Source organism: Moschus berezovskii, chromosome 4, assembly GCF_049115385.1.
Source record: "Moschus berezovskii isolate FMDL1 chromosome 4, NW_MosBer_1.0, whole genome shotgun sequence".
NCBI classification, from domain to species: domain Eukaryota; kingdom Metazoa; phylum Chordata; class Mammalia; order Artiodactyla; family Moschidae; genus Moschus; species Moschus berezovskii.
In genome coordinates this window covers 99243668-99261708 of record NC_142463.1, presented here as the reverse complement: position 1 = coordinate 99261708, position 18041 = coordinate 99243668, and the positions used below count along the sequence as shown (strand labels likewise).

The 18041-nt window shown below is 48.6% G+C and overlaps 1 protein-coding gene across 1 annotated transcript; it reads right to left on the bottom strand.

The window, feature by feature from the left end:
* Positions 1–6677: 6677 nt before the first annotated feature.
* Positions 6678–16691, bottom strand: LOC129541051 (3 beta-hydroxysteroid dehydrogenase/Delta 5-->4-isomerase). Its single transcript, XM_055402692.2, has 4 exons — positions 16654–16691; positions 16297–16517; positions 11348–11512; positions 6678–7866 (listed from the first exon to the last, which is right to left on the bottom strand). Exons 2-4 carry the CDS (start codon positions 16439–16441, stop codon positions 7055–7057), a joined length of 1122 nt encoding a protein of 373 aa, XP_055258667.1. The 5' UTR covers positions 16442–16517; positions 16654–16691; the 3' UTR covers positions 6678–7054.
* Between the last annotated feature and the right edge of the window lie 1350 nt (positions 16692–18041).

Here is an 18041-nt window from a genome sequence, read left to right as displayed (position 1 = left end):
CTGAATTCTTTCTAGCAGTGTCGTTTCTTCTGCCTCCCTGCCTCCCTTCGCTCCCCACCTCAGCAATTCAGTTGTCTGTGTGTGTTTTCTCTCTGTTCATCCACCTGTCATCTGTCCATCGTGTGACCGTTTTGTGACGGACACAGGACCAGGCATAGGGGACACAGAGATGAGATGGTGCGTTCTCACCCTCAAGAATATAACCGTGTAGTGAGGGAGGCAGAATATATGAATGGCAATTAGATATCCACACGGTGCAGAGGTGATAAAGTGGGACGCACTGGATGCTAAATAAGGAGTTGAGAAGGATGTGGAAGGAGAGGTGGGCGAGCTCAAAGCAGAAGGAGCACCATGCGTTGGTACAGGAATATGTAAAAGATGATCCATGCCAGCAGCTCCCAATTCTGGCCTGGTATTGGAGCATAAAGTTGGAGAATCTGGAGACAGGGCAGAGATTGGTGGGAATTTAGTCTGGAGAGGTAGGCAGGGGCTAGCTCTTAAGATATTTTCTTTTAAAATTGTAGTTGACTTATAATGTTGTGTTAATTACTGCTATAGAGAAGTGATTCAGTTATGCCACATACATGTATATCTGTGTATATGTATATATGTACACATATAAACATACAAATACATACATACATATATCCCTGAAGGAGGAAATGGCAACCCACTCCAGTTCTCTTGCCTGGAAAATCCCATGGACAAAGGAGCCTGGTGGGCTACAGTCCATGGGGTTGCAAACAGCTGTACACAGCTGAGCGATTTAACACTACTACATCCATATATACATTTGCGTATATATACCTACATAGGAATGTATACATGTATGTGAGCATAACTGAACCACTTCTATACAGCAGCCATTAACACAACGTTGTGTTAATATATGTGTATATATACACACATAGTCATTTTTAAAAATTCTTCCACTATGGTTCATAAGAGTGAGACAGGCCTGGGACCTGGGACACTTTGCACTGTGGCAATGCTTCACCTGGACACACCTCTCCTCAAGAAACAAGATACAAAGGAACTATACAGGACTAGGGACTAAAAATAACTGTGGTTCAGTTGGGGCAAATTCTGGATCCAAAAGATACAAAGAAATTTTTAAAAACTGCCACTTTTGAAGAGCCTGGAGGAAAAGCTGGGGGTGGGGGGCATGCCCCCTGCACTCAATACCACCAAAAGGGTGGGCAAAACATCTAAGCCACCCCTTAAACCCAACCCCTGGACACACCCCTACTCTCACCCCATAGAAGGAACAAGCTTGCCCCCAGCAGGGGAATGAGCAAGCAAGGGAATGTGTTGTTTGTCCTTGTTCCCCTTTCCCGCAGGAGGGACCCCAGTAAAGCCTGGCCTGAATTTCTCATCTGGCCTCTAGTCAGTTTCTATTGATTGGGAAAGGCCAAGAACCCTGTTTGGTAGCAACAGGATATTGACTATAGTTCTCTGTGCTCTACAATAGGACCGTGTTGTTTGTCCTTTCTGTATATAAAGGCTTACATCTGCTAACCAGTTATCCTCTCCCTCCTCCTTCCATCTTGTCAACCACCAGTCTGTTGAGAATCTTTCTATGTTGTCTTAAGACACTCAGGATTATCCTGAGAGTTCTGAGGCTCCTCCACTGGATGGTTTCACAGAAGAGAGTGACATGGTCACTTTTTATGTTGGATGGATAACTCTGGCAAAACTACCAAGAATGAATTTCATGGATAATGACTCAGGCAGGGAGGCCTGAACCAGGCTGGGTTACCAGGGAGGCAGACAACACCTTCGGGAGGTGTCTGGGAGGTGAAACCCATAAGACTGAATGCTAGGCTGGAGGGAGAGTAAGGGAAGGGCATCGAGGTCTCTGGCTTCAGAGAGTGGGTGCTCACTCAGGCCTTGCCCAAAGCAGTGTCTGTTCTGCCTCAGGCTGGCCTCAGCTGCCCTGTGTGTTCCCTTTGTTAACACTACATAAATCGAGCTTTATTTCTTGCCTACATTCTTAAAGTAGCCTTTTAATCTTTTCCAGTCCATCCTACACATCACTGCCAAAGTAATCATCCAGGGACAGCCGATCAAGAATCTTCAGTGGTATCCCATCGCATATTGAATAATCTCCACATTCCATAGTCTGACTACTGATATTCGTTGTTGAGGGCTGTGGGGAGAGGGGGCAGGTATGGAGACATGCGCCTTGTTCTTAAAGAGTCTAATTTCCAGAGAAGGTGAGGCATGTGCCATGTGGTTAAATGTCAAATGGTCTCTGGAAGGGGAAAGAAGGCAGTCTCCTATAGGTGACCCAAGGTAACCCATCAAGTTTTTCCAGGCGTGTCCTCCATTCTCTCCCGCATCTGGTCTTTCCACACTGGTCTCTTCGCTGCCTGAAAATGACTCCCCTCTCTCACCTGTACCCTTCCTGTCTCTATTGCCTCTGCCTGGCATACATTCCCCCACATTTCTGCCTGTTGAAGTCCTACCCATCTGTCAACATTAAGCCCCAGTGTAAGGGCTCTGTGGAGTACCCTACCCGGAGAGGACCTTCCAAAAGCATTTTACCTTTCTAAGGGCACTTGGTACATTTTACTGGGCACAGAACTCACCATGCCTCATATTTTATTGCTTCCCCTAGACTGAGAGCAGAGATGCAAAACCAGAAGCCTTAGGTGTCAGTCCAGCCCACAGATGTGTTTGGTTATTTTGAACACTTTTTTAAAAATCAAAATTAATGTATTAAAAATTATAACCTATATAAAACATACAGAAAAGTACAGAAGATAATGTTATGTATACTTGAGACCTAGTGCCAAAAATGAACAGATTGTGTTCAACACACCTCACTGCCCATTTTTAAAGAAATAAGCTATTACACATAACATGTGGGCACTAACCCACACTGGTCCCATTCCCAGCACTGGTCTTCACACTGTTTTTAAAATTTAAATTAGTTGACAGTATTTAGAAATCAAAAGATTTCACATAAAGAACTAGGAAGCCTTGCTTTCCTTGAAGAGTCAGAAGACCTGGTGACTTGGGGTATATTCCCACTTGAGTCACGGGAGGGGGGCTCTGTGACTGCTGCCCCCCCGATGGAGCATGTGCTCCCCTGCACGCCACATCCCCCCCTCCACTCCCGGAGGCCTCTTAGCTCTCGCCTGCCTCATTTACACATGGTACCTGGCTCCTGCAGGCATGCAAGTTTGCCATCTTTATGTATGATCTTTGAAGTCAAAAGCTTTTCATTACTGGAACTGAACCACAACTTGCTGGATGACCTTAAGCAAGTTGTTGACCTCTCTGTCTCATTTCCTTATATTTCAGGCTAGGATAATAAGTATACCTACTTTTGGATGTTGACGGAGTATTATTATATATATGTGGGACTTCCCAGGTGGCACGCGTGGTAAAGAACCTGCCCGCCAATGCAGGAGATGAAAGAGATGCTCGTTCGATCCCTGAGTTGGGAAGATTCACTGGAGGAGGGAATGGCAACCCACCTCAGTCATTTTGCCTAGAGAATCCCATGGACAGAGAAGCCTGGTGTGCTATGGTTCATAGGTTCACAGAGCCCAACATGACTGAAGCGACTTAGCAGGCACAGGTGGTGCTAGTGGTACAGGACCTGCCCGCCAATGCAGGAGACAAGAGATGCAGGTTCGATCCCTGGGTTGGGAAGATCCCCTGGAGGAGGAAGTGGCAACCCACTCTAGTATTCTTGCCTGCAAAATCCCACAGACAGAGGAGCCTGTCAGGTTACAGTTCATGAGTCTGCAAAGAGTCAGACAGGACTGAATGACTGAGCACGCACACACTCATATAAAATGTGTTAGAACCGTACTTCTTTCATAATTTTGCTGGTTGAGGTTCACATTCTTTTATCCAAAACCCTCAGGGCTAGATATATTTTGGAATTCAGATTTCTTTTGGATTTTAACAAGGTAATAAGGGTATGTATCATATATTACAGTACACCCCAGCAAGATCCAGGTTAGCACCTTGTCATTAAACACACTGACATTTCTGCAGAAAAAAACCTAGAGCACACATGAAGTGTGATCCAGACTTAAACTGCTCCATCCATTCTGGGGTGGGCCAGGCTGCCTACAAGCATTCAGGCCTTCAGGGAGAAGGTAGGTCTCGATACCAGAGCTCCCAGATTTTGACTCTTTTGGGGATATTTGGGATTTCTTATGAGAGGAGAAATTGTGAGGTTGGGTTTTGCCATTGTCCTCATCTGTTAATAAAGTAACTGAGGATATTGTAGTTGTCCTGCAGTTTCCACCACAGCTGTCTGGTCTGCCTTCTTCCAGCCCCTTCAGGTCCTTTATCGCTTTTCAGCCTCTCTTTCCCCAGGCCAGTCACCCTCCTGCCAGCTTCACCTCGGCCCTCTGAGGCTTGCCTCCTCAAATCTGGGGGGCAGTCTAAACTACCTAATCTCCCCTGGCAAACCCTTCTCACCCGGCGGACCTGTGTCCTCTCTCCTCTCCCTCCTCCTCTCTCCCAGCGCCGCCCCGCCTGCCCCCACCGCTGCTCAGCTCCGCTGCCTGGACCCGTCACTCAGTTCCTGCCTAAGTCCCATCTCCCTCCTCCAAGACCTAGCTGCAGTTCCACCTCGTCCCTGAGGCTTTTCCCAGTAACTTCTGTTCAGCTCCGTTCTCCAGACTCAGTATCCGGAGCACTTAACCTGGTGGCTGAGCACGCGGCTGGCTTTCGTTCATCCATTCAGCCGTACCCCACGCAGTCGCCCAGGTATGGTGGGGGCGGGGGGAGGGCGGGGAGGGGAGCGGTGCTGCGGGGCGGTGTCCTCCTTCCCTCCGGGCCTCTGCTGCCCCCGTGCGGTGCTTCCCCTGTAGTGCACCTAGGGCTCCTGTGCACGAGCTGGACCACCCCGCGCGGGGGTCAGGGAGCCCAGTAAGGACGCGGCTTCGTTGGTCAAAGCATCCCCAGGTCTTTATGCTTATTCAGTAGAGACCAGCAGCCGGCCAGATCCGCTCTCCTCTTTCTTCTCTCACACCAACCCCCGCTTGCCCTTCGCTGACAATGCCATCTCCCTCCCCTGGGAGAACAGCTCTGGCGGGGTTTATGTTTGTGGGATTTCACTAGACTAAAAACGGCCGGAGGGAAGTTTTGTCTCAGACTCCACCACCCTCCTTTCCTTCCTTCCTTATCGGCATAAACATATGAGGGTTTGCACATCACCAGGCTGGACAGAGGCTGCCTCTTGTATTTTGTGTACTGGAGGAAGCGGGTGTTCCATCTCTCACTTTGTCTCACCCCAGGGACCATTTACTGATCTCCCAGGGCTGATCCTCTGTCCCTTGGTTTTTAAATTTTTTTCCCCTTTGGGGTTTTGAAGGTGGTGGAAACCTGTTCCTCCGGGCCAGAGTGCTTTTTCCCTTTTCTCCTTAAGAGTGGATACTTAAACAATCTCCTTCGTGGTCATCAAATTCAACTGAATTCATAATCTGTAAATTCCCTGGGTAAGAGAGAGGCCCTCTGGGTGTGGGATGTGACTCTTGTGGCCGTGGCTCAGGAAGATAGGCAGAGACAGCCCCACCTCCCCGCCACTGAACGCCCTCCTTCCGCCCCCCGCCCCGGGCCACCTCCTCTCCTGCTCCAGGTCACACGGCCCTTGTTGGTCTGGCAGTGTCTCTTTTGACTGCTTGTCTTCCGGTCAGTTAATGAACGTGTCATCATTTAAGTCCCCAAACATGTCTCGATTGGCCTCCCTTCCTTGGGGAAACTGAGAAGGATGAGAGGGCTAGTGGTTAGGGAGAGATGGAGGGAAGGGAAAGAGGCTGAGGAGGGGCGAGGGAAGGGAAGAGCGGAGTCAGGGTGGGGGAGCGATGGGGAGGAGGAAGGAGAAGGAGGAGGAGCAGGAGCTAAATCTGGAGGAGCTGAATCTCTACTTCTGCATCGAGTGGGAGAGACATCTTCAGGGACATTCACATCTGTTCCCTTTACTTGCCTACCAACCCGTCATGTGGCTTCACTGTGTGATCCGAAAGAACGCTGGATTATTGGCTTCTGAGTTACCGGAGTGGCCAACACACACATACATCCAAGTGTGTTCTAGGGACCTTCAAGGACACTGGCACTGGCCGTGGAGCTGGCTGCACCTCTGCTTCTCCCTCTCCTCCCAGCTGACAAGGGTAGGAAAACCTCCCAGATTCTGTCAGGGGCTCTCCTTGGGGTCTCCTGTACAGGATCGGGCAAGGAGGTGACCCAAGAGATCTGGGCTCTCCCAAGAATCAGCACCCCATGTCCAGCACTCCCGCTGTACCCTGGCAGCTCACTTACCAGCAGCAGACACACTTCAGTGGCTGATAGGGCTTGAAAAGTTTATCTGGGTTAAATGTCCCAGTCTCTCACTAGTTAGTGTGATTGTGAACATGTTTCCTTATTCGTAAAAGGGAATAGTCAGTCATTCCTACCTCGGAGGTTTCTGGTGAGGGTTAAATAAGTGATATATGTGAGTCATTCAGTAGGTGCCTGAAACATAGTAAGTCCTCGTCAGTCCTATCGTCCACCTCTGCAACACTCTGCCCAACCCGGTCCCATGCTGCTTCTCTGAATAGAAGGGGCTGATATCTGGAAGTGAAGGGGAAAACAAAAGAGAATGTATTCACGTAAACCACAATTTCCTCCAGATTAGTCGTGAAAACGTTGATCATTTTTATTGAGCTGCATGAAGGAATATGAACTTTTAAAAGAAATGCTTCCGCATTTAACAAAGAAAGTGGAACTAAGAGGCAAAACTCGAAGTTAAAAGAAGCCCGAATAACTCAGAATCTGCCACTGAGATTTTGGTACCAGCAGCTGCAGCAGATCACCTTGTCTGTCCCCTGGGGGTGGGTAGGGAGGAAAGCTTCCACTTGGGCCAGCGACAGAGACTATTTCTGGTGGCAGAAGGTAAGATAGTAAGATGAGCATCTTTTAAAAGGGAGGCAGGAGGGCCCAGGCTTGTGTCTGTGTTACATTCTGTAGGAAGCCTCAAGGGGAGCGCTCGACAGACATCTGCTAACCACACCCACATGTCCACACGCCCATCATTGTCACTCCTAGGTCAGTGAATCTTTGCTTTCAGGGTCTCCTTGTGCTGTTTCACCAGGGAGCCAATCCACTCCTTGGTTTTCTGCTTGGCTTCCTCCCAAGTGTAGAGGGGCTCATATCCCAGATCTCGCTGAGCTTTCTTATAGGAGAAGATGAACACGCTGTTTGAGAGAGTCACTAGGTGGCGGTTCAAGCAGGGGTTGTATTTGTAAATTGGACTAAGCAGGAAGCTCACTATTTCCAACAGGAAGGCAAGCCAGTACTGTAGAGAAATAGGGAGGCTCATCCGGGAATCCAGGCAGAAGCCCCATTCTTTGCTCAAAGTGTAATTGAGGTCGTCGTAGCTTTGGTGAGGCGTGTCGTCTGAGATGTAGTAGAACTGTCCTTGGATGTTGGGGAGCTTTTGGGGGTCCCGCAGAGCCCTCAAGGCCAGGATGTGGGCCCAGGCCACATTGCCAACGTAGACTGGATTGACTCTGGAGGACCTGCAGTGACTGGTCAGGATGCCATTGTTCTTCAAGGCTCCGAGCACGTAGGCGGAAAGGAATGGGCTCCCCTCCCCATAGATGTACATGGGCCTCAAGGCACAAGTGTACAGGGTGCCACCGTTTTTCAGAGCCCACCCATTAGCTTCCACCACGGCCTTCTCGGCAAGCTTCTTGCTGTATGGGTATGGAGAGGACCATGCCGATTCATGATGCTCTTCTTCATGGCCATCTTGGATGATCTCCCTGTAGGAGTTGGGCCCAGCCACCTCTATGGTGCTGGTGTGGATAAAGATTGGCACGCTAGCCTGGACACAGGCCTCCAACAGCAGCTGGGTACCTGCCCAAAGGAAGCGCACCGTCAGTGTCAGGACACAGCCCAGGGCCAGCCCTGCCATGGACCGTGTCTGTCCCTCATCCTGAAGTGCAGTGGCTATTACATCTGAGCAGTGCATTGTCTCTGGCTCAGATCCAACCATGCTAAAGCCATATGACAAAAGCAAAAATGAAAAAATGAAAGGAGAATAAGACTTGGGTTCTGGACTACAAGCATTTGGATTTCATGAGCTTTGGGGATTTACATGGAACATGTTTGTACTTTTGATGTTGGAAAAGAATGAGTTGCCACTTTATATTTTGCAGAGTAAAGAGATTTTAAAATGATCATTTGTCATCTCCAGCACCTCATTAAAGGTGGGCTGAAATGAAAAAGTGTTAGTTGCTCAGTCGTGTCTGACTCTGCAACCCCATGGATTATAGCCTGCTGGGTTCCTCTGTCCATGGAATTCTCCAGGCAAGAACAGTGGAGTGGGTGCCATTTCCTTCTCCAGGGGATCTTCCCAACTCAGGGATTGAACCTGGGTTTCCTGCATTTCAGATGGCTTCTTTACCATCTGAGCCACCAGGGAAGTCCTAAAGACAGCTGTTGTAAACTTAAAAAATTAGGAGGCCATACTCTTAGAATAGGGATAACTCTGGTCCATAGGAGGACAGTTGAAGGACTCGCATCACACACACACACACACACACACACACACACAGAGTTGTATGTAAGTAATACGAGTGTGCATGCTAAGTTGCTTCAGTTGTGCCCAACTCTTTCTGATCCTATGGACTGTAGCCCAAAAGCCTCCCTGTCCAGGGGATTCTCCAGGCAAGATGCAAGTAATATATACTCTTAAATGTACGTTGAATTGTTGGTATTTATCTTTTTTTTGAAGAACAATAAAAAATTGTCACAAGGACTTTTTGTCACTGAGCAAATGAATGGTGGGTTCTGGGGAGAAGCTGGAGATCCAGACTGTGTTTCTGATTTTGCTTCTTGCAAAGGCCACTCCTAATTCTGGCTCTGACTCCTTTTACTGAGGTATGAAAAGCTGGGGTGGTAAACCTTTTATCAATACTAGTCTTCTGGAGCCTGGCAATGGCCTTATATGTTGAGCCTGGTGAGCCCTCTGCTGGTAATATCTGATGGGAGGATCTTGTAGAATTCCTTAACCTGGGGAGAATTTTAGCTCCCAGAGGTAACCCAGAGTCTTCCCTACAGGAAAGAAATGATTTCCTGGAGAAGACATCATTTTGGAGTGGTATTAAAAAAAATACCTTTTAATGTCTTTGTGCAATTTGATTTTCAGGAAAGATAGCCTCACTAAAAACATTTAAATCTAAAAGTAGAGATAATTCAGAGCTAACAGTAAAGAATCTCCTGCCACTGCAGGCAGCACAGGAGACACAGATTTGATCCCTGGCTTGGGAAGATCCCCTGGAGAAGGAAATGGCAACCCATTCCAGTGTTCTTGCCTGGAGAACCCATGGACAGAGGAGCCTGGTGGACCAGGCTCCATGGGGCCAAAGAGTTGGACACGACTGAGCCACTGAGCATGCACTCACATAAATTGCACAAGAAGAAATGACCGCGATTGTGAAGCATTTTCTAAACCAGAGAGTGAAACAGTGATACTAGTTTTAGTCAATGGAGGCCTCTAACTCTTCCCAGGGATTACAAATCCCCTATTGTTGGGAACTGTGGAGAGTAGGAAATTATGGAGTATGGGAGCTGGAAACTCAAGACCAGTTAACACTCTTTTGGCAGTGTGGGGGTAACCAGGGGTATGGCTAAGGCAAAACCAGAAAGGGTCTTTTTTGAGACTGTGATTTTAGGCCAGAGATGCAAAAGCAAAGAGTTGCTTTAGAAAAAGAGTCTCTGAGTAGACTAATTCTGGTGGGCAGGGTATGGAAGGAAGATGTGCTGGGGGTTGGGCTGCTGTGATCCTAGAGAGACTGGACTTCAGGTATCAGAGGAGGATACTACACAGCAGGCTAATAAGGGATTTAAGCTAATCCTTTGAGCGAAGTGTCTAGATTTAAAGTAGATTGGAAAGCCACAGTCAGAGTGCCAGGAAGCATTTAAGGGATAAGGATCTTAAGATGCTATACTTTGGACACCTGACTAGGAGCTACTCTTCAATAATAGACCTGGTGGGACTTCCCTGGTGGTCCACTTCTAAAGCAGGAGAGCATGGGTTTGATCCCTGGACAGGGAACTAAGATTCCATGTGCCATGTGGCACAGCTGAATAAATGAACGAAAAAAAAAAAAATAAGACCTGGTAGTGAGCTGAAGCTGAAACTCCAATATTCTGGTGACCTGATGCAAAGAGGCGACTCATTGGAAAAGACCCTTATGCTGGAAAGATAGAGGGCAGGAAGAGAAGGGGGTGATAGAGGATGAGATGGTTGGATAGCATCATTGATTCAGTGGACATGAGTTCGAGCAAACTCTGGGAAATAGTGAAGGACAGGGAGACCTGGCATGCTGCAGTCTGTGGGGTGGCAAAGAGTCAGACACAGCTGAGCAATTGCACAACAAGTGAGTTGAAGAGATGGTATTGTGGGTAATGTAAAGCTAGGCTTGTTGAGAAGATATTACAGGAAGACCAGAGCTGGCTAATTCTGTACTGCCAGACCACTGTGAACCAGCTTTGGCAGTTTTCTTGTGAGGAACTCTTCTCGGGGGTGAGCAGAAATTCTCTCAACATTCTCACTACCCTTATGATCCTTCCTTTGCAGGAAGTCTTGCCTGAAGGAAACCAGCCCAGAGCTGTGGCCCATCACTCCTGACCTGGGGGCACCTCATATCACAAAGCTGTTAGTTCCTGGCCATACTGTGACCCCACCTTATAGGCACACAGAAGGGCTAACGTGATGACCAAGGAAACACTTGTAAGTTCTGGCTCCAATGCAGTGGAGGCAGGAGGCAGTTGGAGAACAAGAGTTTGAGGTTGGAGTTGAGTCAACACTTGATTGGACCAGCAGAAAGGTTTTTGTAGCCTTTGGACTTACAGAGGCGTAGGTTTAAATTCTAGCCCTTTCACTCCTCTCCATAAGGCCTTAGACAAGTTATTTAGCCTGTCTCAGCCCCAGTTTCCTCATCTAAAAAACTGAGGATGATGGCTGTGAATCTCTGTTGATTGTAAGAAAGTGTGTGAAAGTGTTAGTCGTTCAGTTGTATCTGACTGTTTGCGACCCCACAGACTGTAGCCCACCAGGCTCCTCTGTCCACGGAATTCTACAGGCAAGAATACTGGAGTGGGTTGCCATTTCCTCCTCCAGGGGATCTTCCCAACCCAGGGATTGAACCCGAGTCTCCCAAGTTGTAGGAAGATTATTTACTCTCTGAGCCACCAGGAACCTCTGTTGGTGGTGATGAGCAAAAACACCTGGTGTCCACCCAGCAGGTGTTCACCAGGCTCCCCCTCCCTTATCCTGGCCTCTGATCCTCACTGGCCCACCTCCCTCCAGTTCCTCCCCAGGATCCTGTACCTTTCACATTGACATTCATGATGGTCTCTCGCGGGACAGCATTCTTGATGTCGATGATAGAGGCGGTGTGGATGACTACTGAGGTGCCCTGGCAGGCCCCCTTCAGGCACTGCTCATCCAGAATGTCTCCTTCCAGCAGGGTCAGCTTGATCTTGCTCTGGAGCTCTGTGTGAACAGGAGGCAGGTCACTGGCCTTTCTGAATCTGAAAGTTTCCTGATAAAGGTGGCATTTTACCTAGGTCTTCAAGGACAGGTAGACTGAGGGGAAGGAGGGATGAGGAGGAGAGGTGAACAGCCCATGGAAGGAGCAAGTCAACAAGGGCACAGCGATCAGAATACACAGCATTTCTTGAGAAAGAGCAAACATCTCTTTCCGTCTTCCAAAAAAGATAAAAAAGAGAGTTTGAGCTATGAGGAGTCAGGAGTGCCTGGAACACAAAATTGTGAAAAAGACTTATGGGGCATGTATAAAATTCATTAAGGAAAAATTTTGCATTTAATTCAAATTCAATGCAATGGGGAATCAGGTATGGATTTGAAATTAAAGGGGAAATGTAAGCAAGAGTTGTGATGTAGGAAGCAAACCCCGGCTTCAGTATTATAAAGTGGATCAAGGTGGGTGGTAGCTAAGAGAAAGCAAGGTGATTGAGGGGTTAATCGGGGCATGGCACCACAGTTCACATGAGCAGGACCAGGACCAGGGATCCAGCAGAGGGAATCCAGAAGAGAAGAAGTGCGCAAGGTGTGACTTTCAGACTGTACCTTCCAGGTCCTGGTTCTTACTGGAGATGGGCTGAGAGGAAGAATCAAAGGCAGCCTGAGTTTTTTCCACTTGAGTGATTAAGAGGATCGTGGTGCTTTTTAACAGGAATTTAGAATGGGCCCCAATGGTGAATTTAACTGCAAGAGCTCTTATTAGATATCATCAAAAGCAGATATCAGTGCTGAAAATGAGCCAGTCACCAAGGAACTAACATTCTGGCTATCTTAGCCAAGGGTCACAGAGATGTCATCAGGGTCTCTGGCTCCTCGGAAGCCCACTGGAGGTGGCACAAAATCATCGCCTCAGATTAGTGTTGTCGCTCGGCTGTGTCCTACTCTGTGCGACCCCACAGAATGCAGCCTGCCAGGCTCCTCTGTCCATGGGATTCTCCGGCAAGAATACTGGAGTGGGTAGCCTTTCCCTTCTTCAAGGAATCTTCCCAAACTGGGGGTCAAACCCAGGTCTCCTGCATTGCAGCCAGGTTCTTTCCTGTCTGAACTACCAGGGAAGCCCCACCTTAGATTAGCCCATGAAATAAATGCCGCACATAGAGCCTGGATAAGTACCCTGCACTTATTTTGTGCAATTTATTTCACACATGACTTTCAGCTTTCTAATTTCCTTTTCCAGCTATCTCATGAGACAGATTTCCACTTTACAGGCAAGGACATCCAGGTTCAGAGGAATAGTCTTAAGTCACACTTCTAATGAAGGCTCCAGCCTGCCTACCTGCCTTCAAGCCTTCCTTGCTGTCCCATCACCCACTTGCAGGGCTGCAGAGTAGTTCAGGCCAGTCAATTTAAATGAAATGGGCAGTGGAGGCCAGAGAACAGTGAGAGAGAAATCCGGAGTGAAAAATCTCCTGCACTGCAGGTAGATTCTTTACCACTGAGCCACCAGGGGAGCCAGCCAGACAGCCTGGGTTTGAATCCAGTTTTGCCATTTCCAGGTGTGGGACCTTGAACAAGTTAATTACCCTCTGCTACATCTGGTCTGTATGTTTGTGCTCCCTCAGATCCATCGTTGAAGTCCTAATGTGATGGTGTTAGGAGTTAGGGGCCTTTGGGAGGTTATTAGATCGTGAAGGTAGAGACCTCACAGACTGAATTTCCTTCTTCGGTTGCTGCTGCTGCTGCTGCTAAGTCACTTCAGTCGTGTCCGACTCTGTGTGACCCCATAGACGGAAGCCCACCAGGCTCCCCAGTCCCTGGGATTCTCCAGGCAAGAACACTGGAGTGGGTTGCCATTTCCTTCTCCAATGTGTGAAAGTGAAAAGTGAAAGTGAAGTCGCTCAGTCGTGTCCGACCCTTAGCGACCCCACGGACTGCAGCCTACCAGGCTCCTCCATCCATGGGATTTTCTAAGCAAGAGTACTGGAGTGGCTTGCCATTGCCTTCTCCGCCTTCTTCCGTTACAACTTGGTAAAACCATCTGCTCTCCTGTAAGCCTCTTTGAGATTAGCTCCGCCCCAGCCCCTTCCACTCCAAAAAGGCCACAGAGTGGGAGAAAGGCAGAGGAGTTAACTAGAGAGCAGAATTTTCTGATTGTGTCCCCACCTCTGCCCTGCCTATCCCTTCCTCTTCCTCTCTGTCAAGGCTGGCTCACAGGCCACGTGAGGAAAGACCACTCACCCGGTAGTCTGCGGGGATGCAGAGTGACCAGCGGAGGGCGCTGTAGATTCCTCAGCTGGAACCCCGAGCTTCCTCCTCTTTCAAGCCTCTGTGGGCTTGGCCAGTGTTTTGCATAGACTGAATATGCGATGTAAGCTTACCTGTTGTGAGCGGGGTTGGAGGGAGCCCCAGAGAGAAGCTGCTAGACAGACTAGCGGTTGAGAGCACAGATACTGCAGCCAGACCGTGCGTGCGTGACTCTTTGCGACGCTATGGACTCTTGCCCCCAGGCTCCTATGTCCATGGGATTCTCCAGGCAAGAATAGTGGAGTGGGTTGCCATGACCTCCTCCAGGGGACCTCCCTGACCCAGGGATCGAACCGGAGTCTCCTGAGGTGGGACCTTGAACAAGTTAGTTAACCTCTGCTATGTCTGCGTGCTTCTGTCCCCTCAGAGCCATCGTTGAAATCCTAATCTGATGGTGTTAGGGACATTTGGGAGGTTATTAGATCATGAAGGTAGAACATGGATAGGATTAATGTTCTTAGAGAAAAGACCCCAGAGAGATCCCTCATGCCTTCCACTGAGAGAGGGCACAGTAAGATGGTGCAGCTATGAACCAGGAAGCGACCTCTGACCAGAACTTGACCCTGCCTGGATTTTGGACTTCCAGACTTCAGATGGCTCAACAGATAAATAATTCACCTGTAATGCAGGAGACACAGGGAGTGCAGGTTCAATCCCTGGGTTGGAAAGATCCCCTGGAGGAGGAAATGGCAACTCACTCCAGTGTTCTTGCCTGGAAAATCCCATGGGACAGAGAAGCCTGGTGGGCTACAGTCCATGGGGTCACAAAGAGTTGGACATGACTGAGTGACTAAGTATGCACACACACACACACACACACACACTGACTTCAGAACTGTGACCAGTACATTTCAGATTATAAGATATCCAGCCTGCAGTATTTTGTTATAGCAGCCCGAACTGACTGGATTCTTCTATGCCTGTATTCTCATGAAAAAAAGAAAAAAATAAACTGAAGACACTGTTACCCATCCCAGAGAGAGGGTTGTGATGAGGAGTGAATGAGTTGACACATGTAAAATCCTGGGCACAGCGCTTGGCACAAAAGGAACCCCGTAAGTATTCTCTATCGTTATCTTGACAGAGGCCCCTGCCCACCCACAACACACCTGTCTTATTCACCTTGGGACCTGTTCTGCTGGGTTGAGCAGCACTCTCTTTGGGCATAAGTCATCAGCCTGCATATATTGCTGGGATGTAGGGATTGCAAAAGGTTGGTGTTAATCATTTGTGAATTTTTTTAAAAAATAAAAGACATTGTTGAAGCAGAGGGTAGAGGAAACAGGATGTTTGCAGAGGTCGGGGAGGGGAAAGGAGAACAGAGTGATGGGCAGGGTCCAGGAGAGTGAGCTGGGGAGGGGGACTTTAAGTGGGGAGGGGGGTCCTGGGCAGCCAGGGCCTGTGTGTAGATGGCCAATCCACCAGGACTGGGGAGGGGAGACAGGGAGTTGGTTTGGGGGCACACAGGCAGGAAATGGGAGAGACTGAAGACTCACTTTGTTAAGGGTTGGCTCTCAGGCCGTTGACTGGGGCTCATCTGAGCTCTGCTCCCCATCAATCCCAGAGACCTCAACAAGTCGCTTCACCTTTGTTGACCTCAATTCCTCATTGTCCAGGTGGGTGTTACCCTCTCCTACCTTCCTCACAAGGTTATTTTGAGGATCCAGGAGCAAAACACGTTGGAAAATACACTATAAATCAAGCGTTTGCCTTGGCACCATGGATAGCAATCAGGAAAGAGAGCCATGAGCTGCTTAGCAGATTCTGTAGTCGCGTCCTTGTGATGATGAGGAGAGAGGTGAATAGTACAAAGAGACATACAGGGAATCCACGCGAGGCGTGTGTCCATTCACACTGCCTCTAGTTCTATTTCTGGCTCCCTTGTTGCATGCCTGTGCATCCTCTCCTCCCCCCTCTCTCTGGCTCCTTCTCTAATTCCCTCTCTCTCTCATTCACACACACACACACACTCACAGAGACACACACACACACACTCACACACTTCACCTCTCTTCCTTCTATTTCACCTTCAACAGAGATGCTCAGTGAAGCCACAGAAAGACAAGGGCAATCAAGAAGCTCTGGAACCCACTGGTGGCATCTCCAGGCTAACAGCACTGGCTCACCCTTTGCAGACAGTACACAACAAGTAACAAGTTGAAACACTCATGGACAAGGGAGAAAGCTGAAACATGATTTTCTAGACGAGAAGAATAGACTCTAAGTGTCTGGTCCACGGCCCACCCTCTCATCCTGGGTTGGGACCTGTGACCCATCTGGGACTGCACCATGTATTACCCTACCCCATCTTCTGACACTACCTGTGATTATACCATGGTATTACCCCATCTGTGATCTTCCTTTCTGATAACAGGATTAGCCTTGATTTGGCTATAACTTTCCTTAAGCTGCTAGACAAGAATCCCCCTACCCCACATCCATGTAGGTCTTCAAAGGGAGTTACACACCCATGACTCGAGCTTACTTACTAGAAAATTCCTCCCGAACTTCTGGTCTGAAGACTTTGTCTAGCACTCGGATTTCCTGCAGATCCTTCTCCTCCACCAACAAGCGGATGATCCTCTGACCCAGAAATCCTCCTCCTCCGGTAACGAGGCAGCTCCACCCTGCCATGGCCAAATCTGAGGACTGAGAAACGCTCACCAGGAACCAGAAAGCAATGGGGGACAGATTGGGCAAGAGGGCGATGCTGGAGAGAGCCAAAAAGAGAGTTCAAGTGATTCCATGCTCATAAAGACGCACTGTGTTCCTTCTATTCCATTTTTGCAAAAATCCCTTGTGCCCCCCTCCCAGGAGTAGCAGAAAGAAAGTGAAAAAGCTCTAACCGGTCAGATTGTGGCAAGCCAGATGAAAGCACCCGGGTTCTGATCTCCAGATCTCCAAAAGACGGGACTGGAGAGAGCTTTATATGCTGCTGCCTCTGACTCAGCCCACTCAGCCTTGAACTCTCACAGTGTACTCATTGCTTACACCTCCTCACTTCCTCTCCGAGTAGTGCCCTTTGCTTTGTATCTCGCATTCCTCCAAGGCATGGGAAGAGAGAGCAAGCTTCGAGGCCACAGCGCGATAAAGATTCTTGATTCTACCCTCAACAGGACTCCTGGCAGTCAGAGTCTGCTGCCTGGGATCCACAATCTGTGAATGTACACTGGACGGGGACATCTCCAGCAGTGCGAACCGTTGCTTGTGCAGCAAACTTATCTGGAGGGCGTGGGGGCGAGGTGGGTCCACTTAGCCCATTGTCTCCTCTGTCAGAGTGTTCTGTGAAATGTTGCTGTTTTGCAGAGTTTAAAGTTTAGAAATTTGCCGTGATGGAAACTCCAATCACTGAATTCTGTGGAAGGCAATTTTCCTTCCCACCCAATATATCTGGTACCTCAGTTTCTTTCCCCCGCAGAGCTCTGGGTTTCTGGAGGAAGAGCACCATTGAAGGGAAGCTATTTGGTGATAACTGTCTAGTTCTAGGACCTGTACAACTTGAGTAGGTGTGTGGCTGTTAGCATAACTATCGCCATCTTGGTCCCTTACAGTTTCTCCTGTCCTTTCACTAAACCTAGGACTCTATAGTGAATCCCTTCGCTGTCATCAAGGGTTTTTTAAAAGATATTAGTTGTTGTTGTTTGGTCACTAAATGGTGTCCGACTCTTTGGGAACCCATGGACTATAGCCCAACAGGCTTCTTAGTCAATGAGATTCTCCAAGCAAGAATGCTGGACTGGGTTATCATTTCCTTCTTCAGGGGATCTTCCTGACCCAGGAATAGAACCTGTGTTTCCTGTGTCTCCTGCATTGGCAGGAGGATTCTTTACCACTGAGTCACTTGGGAAGCGCAATAGATATTGCTTAATAACTGTTAGGGCTAAATGGCCTCTATGCTCTGTTAGTCCCAAACAACAATGAAATTATTTGTATTCTTGGCATCCATGAAACTAGTTCAGTTCAGTTCAGTTCAGTCACTCAGTCGTGTCCGACTCTTTGTGACCCCATGAATCGCAGCCCACCAGGCCTCCTTGTCCATCACCAACTCCCGGAGTTCACTCAAACTCATGTCTATTGAGTCGGTAATGTCATCCAGCCATCTCATCCTCTGTTGTCCCCTTCTCCTCCCGCCCCCAATCCCTCCCAGCATCAGAATCTTTTCCAGTGAGTCAACTCTTCGCATGAGGTGGCTAAAGTATTGGAGTTTCAGCTTTAGCATCAGTCCTTCCAGTGA